Source organism: Pagrus pagrus, assembly GCF_965226575.1.
Source record: "Pagrus pagrus genome assembly, chromosome: 8".
Taxonomy (NCBI): domain Eukaryota; kingdom Metazoa; phylum Chordata; class Actinopteri; order Spariformes; family Sparidae; genus Pagrus; species Pagrus pagrus.
Genome location: NC_140192.1, coordinates 1,806,770 through 1,826,914, shown reverse-complemented (window position 1 = coordinate 1,826,914; position 20,145 = coordinate 1,806,770). Strand labels below are relative to the sequence as shown.

The window sequence follows — 20,145 nt, the reverse complement described above, 5'->3', positions numbered from 1 at the left end:
GAAACGACACTATTAGTACAATGTTACATATAATGGGGGTACTTTTACACAAGTAGCCTACAGTACTTGAGTATACAGTAAGTACTTAGTTACTCTACATCTCTGATAATAAGACAGTGGCTTTCAAAATGACCACAAAGACTCAATGTAGATTTAACTGCACTGAAAGAAAGAGTATCCAGTAGTACATAATAATAAAGGGATTTTTGTCTTTCAACAGATATTTGATGCACTTATTGCAGCTCTTGTTAAAACCCTTTTGAGTTACACTGTGACTTGGTGGTAAAGTGAAGGTTCAGTTCAGAGAAAGTCTGTATTTAATCAGAATGTGACCAACCATGGAGATCAGCGGCGTCATTTCAGACTGTAGGTCGACTAAGTTTGTCCAAGTACACAGCTCAAGTTTAAAACGATACGATATCCTGTAACCAAAAGTACCTAAAGTAGGATATTAAAACAAATACATAAACAGATGTACAGTCAGATTTTCAACCCAGGGCTGCACAGTTATTACTTTATTACTTTGAGTCTTTTTATTCATTAAAAAATAAAAATAATATTAAAAAATAATATTACATGTTGTGTGCTTAAGACCTTTATTTCTTCTTGCTCTGTAACAAGTAATAAAGGTTCAAAACAGAGTTACTTTTTGTAAATACGTTGCTTCATATGAGGATTAAATTGATTAAATCACGTTTTGTAGCTACTGATTCAGAGAGAGAAGCAGCTGTTTGATCTTCAGGGGTCACGTGTGCTCAGCGGCTCCATGAGGTCCATTAACGAGCGGAACACGGAGCGTGAAACCAGTTTTCTCTTCACGCTTCTGCCTCTGAAGCGCGTCGATCCTGTTTTCACCGCTCGATTAACGCCGCCTGCAGAAATGCACCGTGAGCGCGCGCGGCTCGTTCAGCCAATGGCGGCATTCAAAACTCGATCGATCTGGAATCAGCTGATCGGGAGAGAGAAACGCGGAGGTATCTGATCTGTTGTGAAGTCAGGATTCAAGTTCGGGTCCTGGTTCGACGCGAACTCGTCGGAGGGAAAACTGGGCTCGTAAATGAGTCGCTAACGTGTCCGCCATTTTGACTTTGTACAAAGATCCGATAGAGAACAAACCCGGAAGTGGATTCAGCTCAACTACAACAACACAGAAGACCGTTTTATAAAACGTTGATCTCACAGGAAATAACTGTTTACATGATGAATATTTTGATCCACAAGCATCAAGTCAACTATTCTTAAAATGTTCTTAAAATATCAGCTACAAATTTTTTTATCATCTGTTATCGTGAGATTTATTGTTTCCATGAGCTTTTAGAGAAACAACCTGTTTAAAATGTTGATGCAGCTGCTGAATGTGGAGCAAAAATAAATACATGGGAATAGAAAAATAAAAACAATGTACAAAAAATAACAAAAAAAAAACATAAAAGCAAATTGATTTAAATGATTTTAGTTAATAATCAGAATGAGATGATATATTTATCATCAGGTGTGATTGTGAAATGAATTTGAAGCTGTTTCCTTCTTTCTGTGCAGATAAATGGAACAGAACTGATCAGATTAAGATTTGAAACAAAAAAAAAAACATTATTAAAATGAGGATGAACAGATTTCATGTTCTGTTGGGATTTAAAGAAAGACATAATCTACCACAGTGCAAATGTACAGGTGTCCTAGTCCCATAACTTATATTATACAAAAATACTGTGTGTATCCTGTGCTGGTGGCAGAAAGCTGCCTCACATTACCTGTGATTACAAGCGTTTCATGGGGTTTGTCCAGTGTGTCCAAATCACACAGACAAGGCAACCAAAAAGTGTCCTGACAGGCCAAATGAGTTACCTGACCTCACTTTCTGAAGACCAGACTCCATTAGAAAATCCTCCAAAATAAGCAATAAGGGACGATCGCTGCAGTCCGGGCCTGTCAGAGCCTCAGCAGCGAAAATATTAAGTGTCTGCTGGTTTCCATCAAACCTCGGCCTGTCAGTGACTGCAAGGATCTGAAACCAGATATGAAATTTAATGACTTTCTTTATGTTGACCTGTCCGATTACTGTCTCCTAAAGTTGTGAGTATGAATACAAGACCAACAGTTCCTTAAGTTGTCGTCAGTACTCCTCTGATGTGGTTTTAAGGGACCTCAGACTGAAGACAGATGTTTGATTCATTCAGTTTGAATCAGAGTTCAGAGCCAACAGAAGTAAAAGTGCACCAGTGGGCTGTAACTCATGTGATAGAGGAATCCTCCTGAGGCAGAGGGGCGACCCAGCAGCTCCACAGCAGCTCCACAGCAGCTCCACAGCTTCATGACCTTCCTGCTCTGAACCCTCAGTTAGAGGCGTCTCGCTGAGACAATGACAGGAATTAAATAACCAAAGACGCAAATGCTGTCACAGTCTGAAGACTGCACTTAATACTGTCTGTGCTGTCGCACGGAGCAAAGCTACAAAGATGAGAAATTGTCTGACACATTGAACATTTGTGTAATATAAAAAAAACATTAGCATTTATATCACTTGGTCACATGAGCTGTTTATCAAGTAATAAGATTTCTTTCTCCAACTTCTTCATTTTTAGCGCTCTGAATGCCATCTGTTGGTCTCGGTTCTCCATCTCCTTTCGGAGGTAGCTGCAGTAAAGAGCTCTCAGGTCGTCTGTCTGCCTCTGCAAAACAAGTCGAACAACACGTGTGCTTACATTGTTCTTACACTAATCATGACCATAACATACATCTACACATACACCTCACCTCTATATGTTTGCCACCGGATGTAGCATACGCTGAGTTGGCCCTCTCCTGGATGCTGCTGCTGTTCAAATCCTACAAAAAAAAGTTCAGATGTTAAGTTTTCTCAGACAAATGCCTCAAAAATACATGTTAAGAGGAACTTACCCCTTCGAAATGAGAGTCACTGACGTCTGTCTCGTCACTGCTCAGGCTCTCTGGTTCAGTCTTTGTTACAGGCAGGAGGAGGACAGGATGACCAGAGACTGAAGGAGCGAAGCCCAACATCGAATTAGATATTTTTACATAAAGAATTAACTTAAAATGTAACATTTGCCGAATTCACAAGAAGGCCCAAACAGTTAAAAAATTGTTGTATGCAGTGTTTAATAAAGTTTATAAAGTTTCTCTTCACTCCACAACTCATAAAATTAAGCTTTTTTTTCCCAATGGAGTCTGGGATCCTTCTCCACAGGCGACAAAGAAGTAGCCTATATTTGTTACTGTTTACTTGCATTTTGATAAATTGAGTGTAAATGGTGAAATCAGTGTAAACAGTGTGTTCAAACAGCTGCTAAATGTTGGCAGGTAAGACTTTGGCACTTTAGACACAGAAGCAGACAGGCTGGTACAGCCATGCTGCCACAAACTGACACTTTGTACAAGGAAACAAACAACTTACTGTTTTCATTTAATGCTGAATTTACAAGAAGGAGACAATGAGTTAGAATTTGTCTTAAATGAGTTTCACAAAGTTTGTTAAGTTTCTCCTCATGAAACAACTCTAAAATCACTACATTTGTTAAGGGAGTCTGGTGATGTTATATTACTAGTTGTAGTTGTTTGTGGCTTCTTCCTCTTCGTGTCTCACGGGGGACGTCACGTGAGTAGGTGGTCCTTAAGTGTGACCCAAGACACATGTGCATACACACTGCTAAGAGAATGTGGTCACATGAGGTCCAGACCACCTCTGATGTGGTCTGAGAGATCAGATCTCAAATAGGAACATGCACACCTGTACTATGGCAGCCTCTCAGATGAAGTACACCTACCACTAATGAAAGAGCTGTCAGATCCAGTCAGAGGCTCTATGCAGGCCCCTCCAGGGAGGACCTCCACCCTCAGCTTGCTGTCTTTTTGCTGCAGCACGTCCTCCTCTGCAGAGGTCAGTGACGGGGTTGCAGACCCTTCTTCAGTCCTCAACGCCCCGGCCCTTCTTCTTTTTGCTGTATGAGGAGACATTTGAGCTGTCAAACACTCACCTGGACAGTTCATCACTGGTATTATAGGTTTACAGACACGTGGTTACCTGTTTGCACTATATTTTTGTGTTTGACTTTCACCTGCTGCCACGACCTCTTGTAGCCGCTGTCCGATACACTGGGAGGTGATGAGGCAGAACACGAGTCAGTCATCTTTACACTGTTGGAAGGCTAAAGTCAAAATATTAAGACCGAATAACATTTTAAATTAAACTCTTACGCGTTTATTTGATCAGCAATCCTCTGCCAGGCCTCCTCTCTCAGTTTGGAGGCGCTGGTCGTGTTGGACTTGGCCGTCAGAATCTCTCTCTCCTGTTCGTACAACTTCAGGATGAGTTCCTGCTCTTTGGGGCTGAAGAAATGTGCCCTCTCATTTTTTCTCATCATCTGGAAATCTATTTAAATAAAACATAAAAGTCAATCACTTGTTCATGAATGAGTCCAAAGTGATGAACTGTAGCTCACAGTACATGTAGTGTGTTGTGTGCAGTGTGTAATGTGTAGTGGATCTGCTCACCTCTGTCTGGGTTCATCCTGAGATCCAGTTTTCGGAGCTCGACTGATCTCCCCTTGATGTGGACGCGGGGACGCGCAGTTATCCGAGATGTTTCAATGCTAGATTTAATAATCAGATCGTAACCTTCCGCACGTGAGACGGAGCAGACCCGGGATTCATCGATGCGATGGTTAAATCCGACCCGCGTCAGGTGATCAATAGCTGTGTGTGCGGCCGGAACCGGAGGAAGAGAACCGGTTCAAAGAAGCCGGATATCAGCGAGCTTTGTTAACCCAGGATTTTCTAATTCGGCTTATGGCGCGTTCACGTGAAGGAGGTGGAGTCGGGAACAAAGAGTCACGTGGTGCAGACATCAAACAAGAAGATATTAACCATTGTTAGACATGAAGGTGTAACAACTCGTTGTTATCATGTGGAGTGACAGACAGACACGTTAATAGAAGCAGTGTTGGTGTGAGTAGTGAAGGAGAACACAGCTGATGCTCACTTTCAGTTAAATCCCTCAAAAACAAACAATATGTGATGAAAGTGTCAGGAAGGAATAAAGTGCAACACTCATCCAGCTCCTTCTGTTACAAAGGTAAAGTCTGGTGGTCTCACACTGAGGTGAACTGTCCGTTATTGTAATGTGGAAATACATGGAGACAAGTCAAATATATCTGCCTGTTAGAGTTTAAATGTGATGTTCTTCCTTTATAAAGAATATTTACAGTTAATTATACCCACTGATATCACTCCAGTGTGTTTGGTGGTTGTCAGCCTCAGGTGAATTCACTGTTCTCAGATTTATAGCTTCATTTTTCAGACTCTGAAAGAAAACATTAAAATCTCAATTGCAAAAAAAAAAAGAGAGCAAATTATGTGGCATCGATGTACTCACAGTGCACAAAGTGGCCACCATCCATGCAACTGTTAAATACATACTGTACGTACCAATTGTTACTTGGAATCAGCCGATACACAAAGTCCAGGTATCAGAACTGATACTGGGAAGGTAAGAAATGATACTGGAACATTTCTGATTTAAATAAAGTTCTGTAGAGCTGCAGATGTCCTGGCCAACAAATCTCTGCTCTCCAGATGGAGGAGAAGATGTTTGCTTGGTACAGACCAACAAATATCACATACTTAAGACTTCAATAGTTTTATTTTCAATGAAAATGTAAAAAATGTGATGCAAAATTGACGGTTCCCACGAATCACAGATTTTATGGCAGCTGCAATATGTCAAAATAATCTCATTGGTTTGTTTTTTGACCATGTTCTTCATTCACACTGGTAGCAAGAACTCACTAGTTGTATTTTGTCCCACCTGAACAGGTAAAAAACACCAAAAATAAACAAGTATGTTATTATTTAAAACATTAAAGATGTTTGTGTACAAGTTGACAGTGTGGCAGTGACTCAGCATGCACGGTGCCAGGAGCCTCCAACTGAAGCTGCTGAATGGAACTCAGCCATCAATATTTATTATTTACACTAAACTTTTACTGTTTTGAAAAGCTTCTTCCTTTAAATACTCTGAAGGTGAAAAACCTCAAACACTTCATGTCAACACACAGAAGACATAAACCGTGAACTGAGGTATTAATAGTTACTTTATTAATGTTAATTCAGTTTAAACGGACATTTTGTGTTATGGTCCAGAGCGAATAAACAGTTGGTTCAGGTGCCCCGTGTCGAGAGCACAGAGGTAAACAAACGCAACAAGAATGGAGAGTAAACTGTGAATGAGGAGTGGTCCAGTAACAGATGCTGAGGGAGGACTGGTCCCGGTGCCAGTTAGGAGGTCTGGAGGGAGGGTTTACTCATCGTGACCCTCATAGCCGTCAGGAAGGGCGTTCGCATGCGAGTTGTGGAAAAGAGAATGGTTGCCATCGCCCCAAGGGAAACGCTGTGGGAGTTACAAAATAAGACAACACATGAGTGAGTCAAAACGTGGCCTTTAAAACAGTCATTTTTTAATGTGAATTATTTAAGCAGCTTAAAGTCGGACCTTGCTGCGAATGCGAAGGTGACTGTAAGGGACAAACTCCGGCTGCTCGTGGCTGTGATTCTGCTCCTTCAGGTACATGTTCAACATGCACACTGCAACACCGGGCAGGGCCACCACGAAGGAGAGGATCTTCCATGTCCGAGCTGGAAAAGGAGACAATAATGATGAGTTTAACAAACAAGGATTTATGTTTAAGACTGTTGAGACTTTAGACGTAAAACGCTCCTTTGGGACACGTTTCTTTACTTTATTTCCTATCTGCACTGACATGGTTTGACATGAGGAAATGACACACAACATAAATGTTAGTTCAGGGATTTTGGGAGTGTTCTTTACCAGGATTTAAGTGTAGAACGCCACCTGCTTAAAAACACTCATCATATAGATACACCGAGAAAAGAATTAAGCATGTTACATTTAAAAAGGGCTGTCCACACCAGCAACAATTACTATAATGATAATAATGTAAGCATCCACACTGACGAACGAGAACTTTGTGTAGTTATGGAAAATGGATATCGATTACCTGCTGCGTGTTGCACAGATAAACAAACAAACAAACACGGAGGGATATTGTTTTATGAAATACTACAAACAAGAGACAAGTTTGCAGATTCCAACACCGTCACAAGACTTGGTGTCTTTTGAAGACAAGTTTTATTAATCATTTTGTATGAGTTTAATTCAATTATCCTGACATCTTTCAAAGTCCCCATCATACTGTGTGGCAAGATATAATTTGTCGCTTGAGTTAGTTAAACAATGTACTGCATTTGTAGTTTTTTGATGTAGTTATCATTTTGTTGTGGACGGCCCTTGAAGTGGATTTATAAACCCGAGTTAGCTTTTGAAGGACTGACTGTCAGGATGATAAAAAATAGTCTTGAGGTTGAGAGCTTCCTGATTCAATCTTTCACCTCGCAGTTATGGCCAACAAAAACATTTGAAACAAAAATATATTTATCTGCAAAAGACATCATATATGATGCAAAATGTTTTCACTGTGGCTCTTCTTTAAAACATAATCTTATGATGTTAGAACGGGTTCATCATCAGTTACACAAACAATTGAGATAAAAATACACAGCAGTGGTGATATCATTTTTCTTTAGCTTTGTGATTGAATACATGTGCTGATTAGTGATGATCAAAGTCGAAGCAGCTCTGTGATACAGACTTTGTACCCAGTTTACCACAACACCTTAAAAGACCTCTATAACGGTCCCACATAAGTCATATTACGCCATGTTAGCATGCTGTTAACTGAGGTGACATTCAGCTCAGAGCTTTAAGATCTGACTTTAAAAGACACGTGAACATCTAACTAGCTGGATACTATTAATTTGATGTTTTCACCGAGTATTAATAACCATATTCACATTTAAGGTGGTCTACTAAACACCTCTCGTCAACATTATCTCTGCTGAGTCGTCTCATTTAAAGCATAAAACTACATACATACAAGTTATATATCTTATTGTACTAGTCTCTTGTATGTACACGTTTATTTTGGAAGGGATAACACTGTTTAAGTTTACCATTGCCCCTTTATAAAGTGTATATTCATGTGTTTTGGCTGATTCCTTAGCTTTAACTGTTGTTTCTTCCCTTCCTCGTTTATCTAACTGTGCAGTGTTGTATCATAAAACCTGAGGAGCTAAAAATACGTGATGTTCGTTGACCTGATGTGACACTTGGTTGTTGCTCTTTAGCTAACAGGACATCTACACTTCTGTGCCACATAAATAAATTGTAATTACACAAATACATTAAGAGCGAGTGTTTTAATGAGCTGACAGGTCGAAAAACACAGGATTACAGTTAAAGAGCTGATGTTTTGGCTGCTTCTTCTACGTGTTGCCCGCTCAAGGATGTTAAGCTAACCGCTAATGCTAAAAGCTAACGCTAGCGCAGCAAGGTCACAGTGAAAAAGTAAAAAGTTCACGTAAAACAAATGACATTAAACACAATTATTGACTCAAAGCGGAGCGATACAGTTACCTGCCTGCTCGCCATGTCCGTGAGCAGCAGCAGAAAGCTGACGCCGGCTCTGGGTCAGAGAAGACCGCAGCAGCGCCTGAGAGAGCCGTCCGAGAGCCGCCATTTTGCTTTTCTGAGAGACGCGGAGACCGGAAGGACTTTGTACAGAGTAGTCACGTGGAGGTCAGACAGCGCCGCTGCTGCACCAAGCGGCCAGACTGAGAACTGCAGAGAGACTCAGAGGAAACAGGTCAACTCTGGTGTCATTGAGACGTTTCAGGGGGTTTTACATTGAAATGTGGATTATTATAAAACAAGACAAGGGAATTAAATGTAAGAATGTAGGTCTATTTGTAAGAAGAAATGAAGTCACTGCTTAGTTTCAGCAATTACTGATGATTATCGATCAAACATCTCATTGAGTTAAAGGTCATATTATGTTTTCCTTTATTGTGTTATGAAGCATTTTAGTGCATGTAAAAGGTCTGCAAAGTGAAAAAGTCCACGCCAAAGGAGTTACTCTCTCCCACAGAAAACACTGCTCCTGCACTGCCTGAAACGCCTGGTTTGGAGCCGAGCCTTCACTTCCGTAACTTATGTGCGTCACTATCTAACAGGCGTTACATAAATATATATTTTTATGTATTTATTATCATGACAAAACACTCCTGCCCACTGTCCACTTCACTTGCAATTAAGTTTATTGACAACAATGTTTCGGTACTCAGGTTATCTAAGTTAAGACAAGATAACCTGAGTGTGCAGGAGTTTTGTTTCCTGATGTTGTCGGCCCTCGGTCTTCACACCCTGTCGATCTTAAGGTGTGTAAAAGCTGCACTCTGTATATATTTATAATAAAATATATACACTCCAGTCAGTCAGCAGACACAGTTGCTACTGCTCTAGCAGCGTTATTTTAGATCACACTACCTTGCTCGGCATGACCTGCCATACTCCGCCTCTGATTGGCTACATCCTGACAGTTAAGTAATGCGCATGTGCAACTCTCACCAAAGATTGAACAGAGGTGAGATGTCTCACTCTGTGGCTAAAACGGAGCAGTCAAGACACAGTGTGTAAAGGAATGCTGCAGAACTGAATTATGTGAGAAAAATAATGTGTTTTTTGAAAATTAAAGTATGTAAAGCTATTCTACTAGGACTCCCAAATAAAAGCAAGAACCTGACAATTTGCATAATATGACCTCTTTAATATTTTGTGAAAGTACCAATATTGATATCAAGGTATTTGGTCAAAAATATTGTGATTTTTGATTTTGCCCGAACATTTATGAAGCGCTTTAGAGGATATTAAGTAGCAGTAGTATTTTTTTTAAGTCATCACACATGATACGATAAATATAAATTGTGTAAACAAAGTCAACAGTATATGTATTAAGTAGTCAAAAGTAGTCTTTTGAAAAACAAAATTTTTAAATTTATATTTGCATCATTCCATAATTTAACCCACTGATTAAAGAGTGTTATAGACTATTAACAGTGAAATACACTGAGTCAAGTTATTTCACTTGTTTTATCTCAGCAATCCCAGTATTCAAGAAATTAAACAGATGTTTCCAGAAGTTGAAATGTACTTTATGAATCATATTTCTCCTGCAACTTCTGAGGCAACAGTTCAACAATAGTTTACTTGTCCAGGCCCCTAAAACAATCTGAATAAAACTGTGTGAGAAATGAAAAACACTCTTGTAAACACCTCACATTCTGTTGCAAACTCTCTCTTCCTGTCTGATTATGTGACGTTGATGATGATGATGATAAATAATAACTGTATTCAAATTGGCACATTTAAAAAACATTTATTGTGATTTAACTTCAGAAGCGTTTCTCTTTAAAGGGGAGGACATCTGTGATCTCATGGTCAGAGTCCAACCACAGAAATTCAGATGTATTCTGGTTGATGACGGTAAGTGATAAAGGTTCTCTCTGTTGTTTTAGAGTTTATTTGTTATTTAAATATCTTTTAAATTATTCTAGAAATGTGTAGAAATGTGCATTAATCACTGTGTCATGTGTACAAATGACACCAGTGATCAGATCGTTAAATCATCTTTATCGGTGAAGACAAAGCTTTTATGTCATAATTTAAATTTAGTGAGTTATTTAGTAAAATTAGCTGCATTTCTTTCATAATGTATATACATTATATCTTATATAATGACATAAATCTCTTTTATTTATTGAGCCGTTAATAGTTAACACATTTAGCTTTAGAACAAACAGGACAGATTTGGTTGACCTCTGATTTGCCGCTGCACTCCGAGATTAGCAAAATGAGGATTGACTGAACACTATGAGCTTTTCTTTGACAAATTGCAAATGACAGTTTAATGCTGAGAAGTATACATTTTTATTTATTGCATTTAAAAGTCTAAAAAAACAAAATCTCTTTCAGTAATGGACTCTCAGTATCAGCAGTTCAGCTCATCTGATAACAGCTCGGTTCAAGGGGGGCACACGATGTCTACACAACCAGGAGGTACAACATGTCATTTGAATGTGAGCCAATAATTTCAAAAGTCAACTCAGACATTGAGAAAAAGTCTGTGTGTGTCCGCAGGTATGAAGAGGGCCGTGGCCTACGTCCTCTATACAGTCCTGGTGCTGCTGCTGCTGATCCTGCTGATGGTCACCGGCATTAAATGTACGTTTTTTTAAAGATATAATATTTAAGATTTCTGCAGTAAAATGTCTAAAAACGACTCAACCTTTGTTTTATATGTTGTTGAGTTATGTGTGTTCACTCACAGTAATGGTGCGTTTCATTTGGTCGCTGTAACTTCCAGGAGAGAGTCAGAGTAACGCAAATAAAACTCTCAAATGTTAAGTCGACCGTGAACGTTTGTTCCCAAATAACTTCATATTGCTAAATCACATTTTTTGTCTCATCGTATGACAATTCTCTCAAAGTCTCCCAGCTGAACAAGGAAATCAGTGACGTCAAAGGTCACCTGGAGAGAATGAGCCATAAAGGGGCAGGTTCATCGTCCACTGCAGGTCAGGAAAAGGTTTTCAGGTCTGGATATGATGATACAGCTGTTTTATTGATGCCCTCTGTAAGGATTTTTCTTTTATCGTCTGGCTTTTCAAACTAAAGGTGCTGTACCTGTGGAGGAGGTCCCCTTGCAGAAAATTACCCCGGTTAGAGGTAAACACTGAATACTTCAAGATCGATAAAATTCAGTGTTTTCTCACCGACCAGTCCTCTTTACTTTTCCTGATCCTCCCCCTTCCAGGACCATGTAGGGAAGGATGGGTCTCTTTCCAGAGGAGCTGCTACCTGCTGTCCGTCGCTACTGTCACCTGGAGTCAAGCTGAGGAGAAGTGCCGGACACCCGGAGGACACCTGGTGGTTCTGAACAGCGTGGAGGAACTGGTGAGGTTCAGTTTACACGTAAGTGTGTGAAAAGTCTTAAAAATAACACGCTGCTGTTGTTTTATTTCTAGGACTACATTTCAAAAATAGTTGAAATCCCGCACAACTACTGGATTGGACTTGTGGAGCGAGAACATGAGGGACACTGGAGCTGGGTGGATGGAACCGACTTCAACTCAACCCCAACGTAAGACAGATATCATGCTGTAATAAATGACGACATCACAGAGGAATGTTTCTGATTGTTTTAATATATTACACTATATATATTCAACCTGGGGGTTCCAGCCGCCACCAGGGGCCGCTGAAACTTCACACGTGGTCGCGAGGCCTTCTTGATTTTAAACGTACTACAAGGAGTTTTTAACTTCTTATGATAAAGGCTTAATGTCGGCCTGGTGTCTGTATATGAGCTACATAAGCAAATGAGACCATCAGCGAGAGGTAAGGGCTGACAATGTTTGTCAGCAAGCTTTATTTTGAAAGTCTGATGTTGATGTTGACTGTGGAGCCCGTCACGTGTGAGACTGACTCGAAGCTGGGTCGGTAGATTTATAGTTTGAAGTTTACACAGCTGTGCTTAAAAATATAGAGATATTTTAAAAACATGTTGCGCACTCACTAGTAGGTTCATGATCTGTAGACAGGCGGTGGTCATGCTGATTTTGTCCACAGGAGGCGCCAGAATCAACATAATATGACAGCTCCTTGTAGCTGCTTTAAAAAAATATGTTAGCCTATATCTCAGCAAATCATTCCTGTCTGTGAAGAAAGCTACTTGAAATGTTTATTTTTAAAAGTTTAGACTGTTATTTAAGATATAATCCTGAACAGAAGCTAAAGCATCAGGGAGAAGAGACGTTTTTCAAAATGTAGCATGTTAATCATGTATGATTGTTAAAAACAAAACAAAACAACAAACCCTGAGAACTGACGCTACATTCACTGGAATAAATCTGATCAGAATTCATTTAAATATCTGGTTTTGCACAAACTTTCTGAAGTTGTTGCTTTTGCTGTTAATTGTACAGGTTTGTAAGTTTTTTCTTTATCATTTGTTATGATATGAAATATTCATAGAAGTAGAAAAGAGAAGCATATAAAATATAGATATAAATTGTTCCTCGTCTCTGCTTGTGTTCAGTTACTGGGATGAAGGTCAGCCTGACAACTGGGACTACAGAGAGAACGGAGAGGACTGCGGGCAGATTCACGGATCCGAACGACGCATACGCAAGATGTGGAACGATGCAGACTGTCACCTGACGTACCGGTTCATCTGTGAAATCAAGTCATGATGAGAGACAGTGAACCTCTCAGAGCTCCTGAACCCACGAGACTGAGCCGCGTGTCGGAAAGAAGATGAAATTATGTTTCTGAAATCAGTTCTTCTGTAATTAACTTCCATACAGAAAGTGTGTGAGGCTTTTGTTTGACAATAAAACTTTGATTATAATGACACATATTCTCACTTATTGATTCCCTGCAGCCGGCCCTGGTAAGGTGAGCGTTACCTTCATGTGTATCTCGGCTGTAAAGGCTCGCATACACAATCAGTTTATTGTGTTTACAGGTGTGCAGGAGGAAATATCAATCGACAAGAGAAAAGACGCATACACTGATTTGTTAATCAAACCCTCCTGTCCACACCAGAGTGATGACAGGAAGTTGAAACTAAAAATACAGTGACACTGTTTTTGGATAGGTTAAGGAACAAAATCATGTGCTTTGGCTTAAAATACCTGTTTTGGCGCCATAAACACAGCTGGAAACTGTCCTGATCTCCTTAAAAGTATCCAGTGGTGTCACATTTACAGATGTTGAAACGCAGACTGGAGCGGCGGTCACCGGCCGTGTATTAAATCTGAACGTATCTGTGGTTTGCAGAAATGTTAACTGCAACATTTTATCCTGACTATGCTGAAAAATATTAAAATACTAGAATCATCACCTCGTGGTTGTTTTCCTCTGTGCACCAGGTAAGTTGTTCCTGAATAATGGGCAGAATATTATGATGTCACAGATCATTCAACCCCCCAACGTTTGGATATCAAATGCCTGCATCATTTTATCCTCTCAGACATTTGTGTGAAAAGTTGCATAGTAATTATCGCATGAATTCTTGAGTGACGCCCAAAAATGTGTTTTATGAGTTAAAAATTAGTTTTTAATCATTTCCCTGGCTGAGACTGTCTCTCAGGTGAGCGTGTGAATAAAGCTGAAGGCTGAGAGGCGGTCCGGTCTGACCAGCTGCCAGCGGTCGACCCGTCTGTCCTGATTATGCAACTTGCATGTATAGAGATTGTAAAACACACATAGTTAAAGATATACACTCAGACACACAAACTGGACATTTGTACATGTACTTTTAGCTCTTGTGGGCTGTCTGACATATATTAAACCTTTAGATTTAACACCAGAACACCCAGCCTGAGTCGTCCTGTGCAGTGGAAAGTGGTGAGAACTGCTGCAGGTGCCGGCTGTTTAAACAGCTGTTTGAAATTCAACTTTATTTAAAGAAGGAAAATGCAAACTGAGTGAGTACAGAGTGAGTACAGAGTGAGAGGAGGGCAAAGAGCAAATAGATTAGGGAGCGTTTGATTAGGAAATGTAAACGTACAGGTTATATTTCATATAATATTTAATATATTGAGCAGACCAGCTAACCTGAGTCCAAAATGTGACCTTCACTGGATCGTCTTTTTGTTGTTGTGTTTCCTGTGGCTGACTCATCCATCACTGTGATACAACAGTGTGAATTTACCTGAACGCTTCAACTCTGATCAGATGAAAAAAGAGGTTTAGAGATTTAATCTGAGCTTTTAATGTTTAACAAGAAACACACTCACACCTCATCAACTATATGAGCCTATAAAATACCACTCATTCTCACAGATTTTGCTACCTTACAAAGTTAAAGTCTCTTGTGTGCTAAACATGATGACAAGCAGCTCGATCGATTATTAGATCGGATCAGAGCGTCACTAAAGAGCTGACCGGACCAAAGGTTTGAAGAATTACTGTTCTTCCATAAATTCTTGATACTGAAGAAAACTTAAAAACATGATTTTTCTTAGGCAAGTTCTGCACATGTCTTTTTGTTTGAAGATTTCTAGGTGGATTTATGGAGTCATCATCTCCTGCCTCCAGCTCCTTCAGTTCTTTTGCAGGACGCTGCAACGCTACTGTGAAGCTCCAGAAATGTTTTGTGGACTACAAAACTTCACCTGACTTTCATCAGCATGGAGGGAGGAGATAATGACTGACATTTTATATTTTTCGAATTCGGTCGAATTGCTCCTTTTACTGTTTTTCAGATAAAGGAATCATTGATTTGTCTCACAGACTGATCATATGTTTCATGAACAGATTCTCACGCTTGTAACTTCTCCAAATATATGTCCACTTACATCTGAAGGAGACAAATCATTCCTCTGAGGACAACAATGTGAACATCTTGTCCAGAGAAGACAGATGGTTTGAAGGAGGAGTAAAACAATCCATCTATGTCAAACTGGAACGACGTCTTTGAACAGAGGAGGTGGCCTGTACTGAGCTCTCTCCCCTGACAGCTTCACAACCATTCACACCTGGACCCACCGAGCCCTAGCAACCAACATGAGGGCCCGTTGGGTCAACAACCCACAAGTGGCCCTAATTCCTCTGAAGCTGAAGTCCAGTTGCCTACGATACAGCACTTAGACTCTCCACATATAGAAGCTTTGTCAGGTAAACGTTCATTTTAAGTTCCCACCCACTTGTTGCCGTCTTATCTCTTTTTCTGTCTGTCCCCTCACCTGCTGCTCTATAAGAACAGCTGCACCAACATCCTAGTTTCTCTGACTGCAGCCATGAATGTGTCAGGTCCTCTGCTGCTGCTGCTGCTCACTGGTAAGAAAAAACGGACGGTATTCACCCATGAAATGATGTTTATGACTCCTACTATTTTTAGGATATTCCTGATTTGTTCCTAAGCCATAGATCTGTATTTGTGCTACTCAGCAGCCTGTATGGTCAGCAGTGCGATGCTGCCAAAAGCCTTATGGCAGTTTGGGAACATGATCCAGTGTGCTCAGCCTGGTGTTAGCCCCTTTTTGTACAACGACTACGGCTGCTGGTGCGGCTTCGGGGGGAAGGGAGTCCCGCTGGATGACGTGGACGCGTAGGTTGTTTTCTAGTCATCATTCTCAAAACAAAAAAAAAGAAACGTGGTATTTTCTCAAACACACACTCGCTCCTCCTGTGCTCTCAGGTGCTGTAAGGTTCATGACAACTGCTACAAAGCGAGCAGATTGGCTCCTGGATGCACGGCCGTCGCTGACCTTCCTTACGTTCTTGTTTATGATCACACCTGTTCCAATCAGCAGGTGACCTGCTCAGGTAAGAATGAAAAAAACACACACCACCAGTGTTTTTCTCAAACTGTTGCTCCTCAGGCACAGAGCACTTCAGCAGGCTCGGCTTTACTGATGAATTTGAGTTGTTTATTTTACTCATTTCTACAAACTTTTAAGCTTTTTCTGGCAGGTTGAAAGCAGCTCCAGCATTTACAGTATTCAGTGAACGAAGCTTAAATGAAACAACCATGTGACTTTAAAGGGACAGTTCACCCCAAAATCAAAACCTGGAGTGTTATCTATCCATCTAGATTGTTTTAGTGTGAGGTGCAGAGTTTTTGATGTTTGAAAAACTCCCCAGCAACGTCTCTTTCCAGAGATCATGACCCAGTAACTGCAGCTGCAGCTGCAACTTATAATCGATTAGTCCTCAACTAAATTAATCTGCAACTATTTTGATGATCAATACATCAATTTGGATATTTTTTTAAGAAGACAGTGCGACAGTAAACTGAAAATGTTGTGGACGAAACACTGATCAACATTTTATAGACCAAACGACTAATTGATTGATCGAGAAAATAATCATGTGTATAGCCAAGAAACTATAAATAAATAAAGATCATTCGTTGCAGCCTTCGTTGGCGTTTGAAGTTCAGTAGAAAGAAAATATTTCCAACATTAAACTGCTCGCGAGAAGGTCTGTGGATTATCTCGATTAACGAGTTCTTTATCTTGAGTAACCGCGTCATGATATCTTTAAAGAGACATTGAGGAGAAGGCAGACATCCTTAAAAACTCTGCAACTCACACCGAAACAATCTAGACGGATAAATAACATTAAATATTTTAAGATTTTGTAGTGAACTGTCCCTTTAAACAGATGTAAATGGGTGTTTAGCGTTTTTAACTTCATTATCTCTCTACGTGCTTCGTGTTTTCTGATTATTGAGCAGCTGTAATTAATTTCCTCGTTCATTTCTGTCTCCATAGCGACCAACAATATGTGCCAGGCTGCTGTGTGCGAGTGTGATCGCGTGGCGGCTCACTGCTTCGCTCAGACCCAGTACAACCCCGACAACAAGAACGTGGATCAGAAAGTCCATTGTGTCGACTGAGCTCACCAACAAACACAACACACATCAGAGAACGCTGGATTTCTTTTCAATGTTTAATTTCTTTATGATTTGTAAATCAATCCTGATTTGTTGAAGTTTGTAAAGAAATAAATGTTTCATTAAAATAAAAACTAGCCGTCAGATTCTCAGTTTGGATTTCAACCTCTGTGTCCTCACGTCTGTTTGCTCACGTCTGCAGAGCTTCTGTATGAGAGGTTACAGCTGCTTATCTCACAGGTACACTGACAGATTACTGTCGGCCTCTTTTTACAAATCAGCTAAAGGAACAGTTCACCCAAAAACTCTGAATGAAAGATGTTACTCTGTTTCAGAAGGGTCAAATTATTGGCCTGCATCAAGCAAAGAAAACAACTGAAACTACTCTTCCAGGAAGATCGTGATCGGAGATCACTTAAACGTTTGGTGAAATCAAGTTGTAAAAAATCAACAGTAGAACTCACGGCTGTGTTTAATAGTTAAAGTAAGAGCATTTCTACACGAACAACGTGAAGAGAACTGAAGAGATTGGGACTAAACAGCTGTGTAGTCTTAAGAAAACCACTTATCAGTGAGAGTAACTGGAAACAAAGGCTTCAGTTTGCTGTGGAGCATGAAGATTGGACTCTGGAGCGATGGAAGAAGGTCATGTGGTCTGATGAGTCCAGATTCACCCAGTTCCAGATTGACCCATCAGGGTAAGAAGAGAGGCGGATGAAGTGATGCACCCATCATGCTTCTCCTCACAGCAGCGACATGAGGTCCTGCTAGTACCCCAGCTCAGTTAGCACCAGCAACTGCGACACCAGCTTACTCCACAATCCAAGGAACACGAAACACGAACAGTAAGAGGTGTATCTCATGCAGCCGGTGTAGTTACATGATCCCGACATGATTTTGAGTCAATTGATCACATGACCTGGGAGCTATTGAGCTAACATGCTAATATTTACATATAAGAATTAATAAAAATTGTTAACATAACAAAAATACTGTTTTGTTATTATAGAAACAAACACAGGAGTATGTCATTTAATCAATTTACTTGTCAACCACATGGCTTCTCCATCTTTTCTCCATGTCTGTCTTTGATGTGTGTGTCCACAGGGAATGGTAGGTGCCAGTTCGTTACCTTGTGCATCAGCCTGTATGCTACTTGAGGACTGCCCCCCTGAAGACCTCCCTTGGGCCACATGCAAGTGAACAAACATCATTTGTCTGGAAAGTTGAAAGTTCAATAAAACAATTTTCTTTTTAAAAATCAGCACCATGTTCTAGTATTTTAATATATCACTTAATGATCTGCTGGAACCGACCGCCCACCGCCTAATTTACCTGGCAACAGTTGTATAAGGGGAGTGCCGGCACTTATTTTTTTTTTCCACTTAAAGCACTGGTTGTAGTTATCAAGTTAATTATTAATCAGAGTTACAAACTGACAGTTTAGCACCTTTTAATGAGACTGATTTGGTGAATTGGCTCTTTTCCCTTCTTCAAGGGTGGTGCCCCGAGGTGATCTAATGTAAATTGGATCTGAAACTGTGAACGAGTGGTTCAGGCAGCGTGAGACATCACTATCAGCACCACAGAGTCCAGACCTGAACCCCACTGAGAAGCTTTGGGATGTGCTGGAGAAGACTTTACGCAGCGGCCCGACTCTCCCAGCATCAATACAAGAAACATTAATGCAACTCTGGATGACAATAAATGTTGTGATATTGTATAAGCTCATCAAACTGATGCAGGTGAATGTGTGCTGTAATCAAAGCTAAAGGCGGTCCAATGAATATGAGAGGGTGTGACTTTTTTTTTTTTTGGGCAGGGCAGTGTAGTTAATGAGGACCAATTAGAGTGTGACCAGTGTCATCAGAGCTCACTTTGACCCAGATCCTTGACAGAATCCGGGACTATTAAATAAGAATATTTAATCCTTCGTGGATAGATAACTCCCTGTTTCTTGTGAACTCTACAGTGACCATGTGCCAAAATGTTTACATACTTATATTCTCTGGTAGTGACAAAGGAGGTGACTGATCTGATCATATAGGTGCCGGTGCCAATCTGCGAGGTCCCGGATTTAGCCAGAACTCATTTCAACAGCTCTTATCAGTGTCATTGAACACACTTCAATCTGTTCTCATAAACTTTATGAGCTGTCTCATCTTAATGCTTTAGCTGCAGTACAAATTCAACATCTGTGTATTAAGTCTATCAAACAAGAGGACGAGCAGCTAAAATGTTCATCAAACTGAGAAAAGATGATCAACTATTACAAAAAACTTCTGAGCTCACCAAGATTTTAAATCTTAGATTTTGGAGAGAGGAGATGAAATATCTTGATTTAAAGTTATTCAGTAATTTATATCTTTGAGTTCATATTATTAAAATGATCATTTGTTCTCAAGTTAGTCAGGAAATGTTTACATGTTGCAATTTTTAGATAAAGCAAAATCAAATATTTTTATTTTTAACTAAAAAAACACTTTTTTCAAGCAGCATCATAACGATATTCTGTAATTTCAGCTCTGATTGACTTTATTCTACTCCCTTGGCCTTCATTTTTTCAGTGTGTAATAATTCAGTAATAATGATGATCAATAATAATAATGATCAATAATGAGCAAAAACTGCAGAGAGGATTCAAACACTGAGCCTCCACCTCAGCAGGCTGCATGAAGCATGTACTTCAACATGAGAGCTACTCATCAGCTTTAACCATGTTCAGGTCATCCAGCCTTCATCAGGTCGGCTAATATTGCAACTGAAGTTGAAAAGAAGTCTGACATTACACTGTAAAAACTTTAACTCTGAC

General features: G+C 40.0%; 4 protein-coding genes across 4 annotated transcripts; 2 read left to right on the top strand and 2 right to left on the bottom strand.

The window, feature by feature from the left end:
- Positions 1 to 48: 48 nt before the first annotated feature.
- On the bottom strand, positions 49 to 4,794 carry LOC311261810 (uncharacterized protein). The gene is made up of 7 exons (XM_084360808.1): positions 4,510 to 4,794; positions 4,213 to 4,387; positions 4,040 to 4,110; positions 3,783 to 3,956; positions 2,899 to 2,996; positions 2,755 to 2,826; positions 49 to 2,669 (listed from the first exon to the last, which is right to left on the bottom strand). The coding sequence occupies exons 1-7, from the start codon at positions 4,523 to 4,525 to the stop codon at positions 2,526 to 2,528; spliced, it is 750 nt and encodes a 249-aa protein (XP_084216934.1). The 5' UTR covers positions 4,526 to 4,794; the 3' UTR covers positions 49 to 2,525.
- Positions 4,795 to 6,089: 1,295 nt separating this feature from the next.
- cox6a1 (cytochrome c oxidase subunit 6A1) lies at positions 6,090 to 8,647 on the bottom strand. The gene is made up of 3 exons (XM_084360832.1): positions 8,507 to 8,647; positions 6,506 to 6,648; positions 6,090 to 6,403 (listed from the first exon to the last, which is right to left on the bottom strand). The coding sequence occupies exons 1-3, from the start codon at positions 8,607 to 8,609 to the stop codon at positions 6,314 to 6,316; spliced, it is 336 nt and encodes a 111-aa protein (XP_084216958.1). The 5' UTR covers positions 8,610 to 8,647; the 3' UTR covers positions 6,090 to 6,313.
- Positions 8,648 to 10,294: 1,647 nt separating this feature from the next.
- LOC311261827 (C-type lectin domain family 4 member E-like) lies at positions 10,295 to 13,230 on the top strand. Its single transcript, XM_084360831.1, has 8 exons — positions 10,295 to 10,411; positions 10,901 to 10,984; positions 11,066 to 11,149; positions 11,416 to 11,502; positions 11,603 to 11,653; positions 11,742 to 11,881; positions 11,953 to 12,068; positions 13,026 to 13,230. The coding sequence occupies exons 1-8, from the start codon at positions 10,363 to 10,365 to the stop codon at positions 13,177 to 13,179; spliced, it is 765 nt and encodes a 254-aa protein (XP_084216957.1). The 5' UTR covers positions 10,295 to 10,362; the 3' UTR covers positions 13,180 to 13,230.
- A 2,477-nt stretch (positions 13,231 to 15,707) lies between these two features.
- LOC311261535 (phospholipase A2-like) lies at positions 15,708 to 17,479 on the top strand. The gene is made up of 4 exons (XM_084360240.1): positions 15,708 to 15,772; positions 15,884 to 16,043; positions 16,134 to 16,261; positions 17,212 to 17,479. Exons 1-4 carry the CDS (start codon positions 15,733 to 15,735, stop codon positions 17,334 to 17,336), a joined length of 453 nt encoding a protein of 150 aa, XP_084216366.1. The 5' UTR covers positions 15,708 to 15,732; the 3' UTR covers positions 17,337 to 17,479.
- Positions 17,480 to 20,145: the final 2,666 nt, after the last annotated feature.

Excerpts from the sequence above, each read along its gene's own strand:
- LOC311261810 (XM_084360808.1), bottom strand. Across the intron at positions 2,997-3,782 it reads TGACAGCTCTTTCATTAGTG|TCTCTGGTCATCCTGTCCTC; the intron begins GTAGGTGTACTT and ends TCGCTCCTTCAG. Across the intron at positions 2,827-2,898 it reads GTGACTCTCATTTCGAAGGG|GATTTGAACAGCAGCAGCAT; the intron begins GTAAGTTCCTCT and ends TTTTTTTTGTAG.
- cox6a1 (XM_084360832.1), bottom strand. The coding sequence starts at position 8,609 with ATGGCGGCTCTCGGACGGCTCTCTCAGGCGCTGCTGCGGTCTTCTCTG. Across the intron at positions 6,649-8,506 it reads CGGACATGGCGAGCAGGCAG|CTCGGACATGGAAGATCCTC; the intron begins GTAACTGTATCG and ends CTCCTTTTCCAG. Across the intron at positions 6,404-6,505 it reads ACCTTCGCATTCGCAGCAAG|CGTTTCCCTTGGGGCGATGG; the intron begins GTCCGACTTTAA and ends TAACTCCCACAG.
- LOC311261535 (XM_084360240.1), top strand. The coding sequence starts at position 15,733 with ATGAATGTGTCAGGTCCTCTGCTGCTGCTGCTGCTCACTG. Across the intron at positions 16,044-16,133 it reads CCGCTGGATGACGTGGACGC|GTGCTGTAAGGTTCATGACA; the intron begins GTAGGTTGTTTT and ends CTGTGCTCTCAG. Across the intron at positions 16,262-17,211 it reads TCAGCAGGTGACCTGCTCAG|CGACCAACAATATGTGCCAG; the intron begins GTAAGAATGAAA and ends CTGTCTCCATAG.
- LOC311261827 (XM_084360831.1), top strand. The coding sequence starts at position 10,363 with ATGGTCAGAGTCCAACCACAGAAATTCAGATGTATTCTGGTTGATGAC. Across the intron at positions 10,412-10,900 it reads ATGTATTCTGGTTGATGACG|TAATGGACTCTCAGTATCAG; the intron begins GTAAGTGATAAA and ends AATCTCTTTCAG. Across the intron at positions 11,882-11,952 it reads TGAACAGCGTGGAGGAACTG|GACTACATTTCAAAAATAGT; the intron begins GTGAGGTTCAGT and ends TTTTATTTCTAG.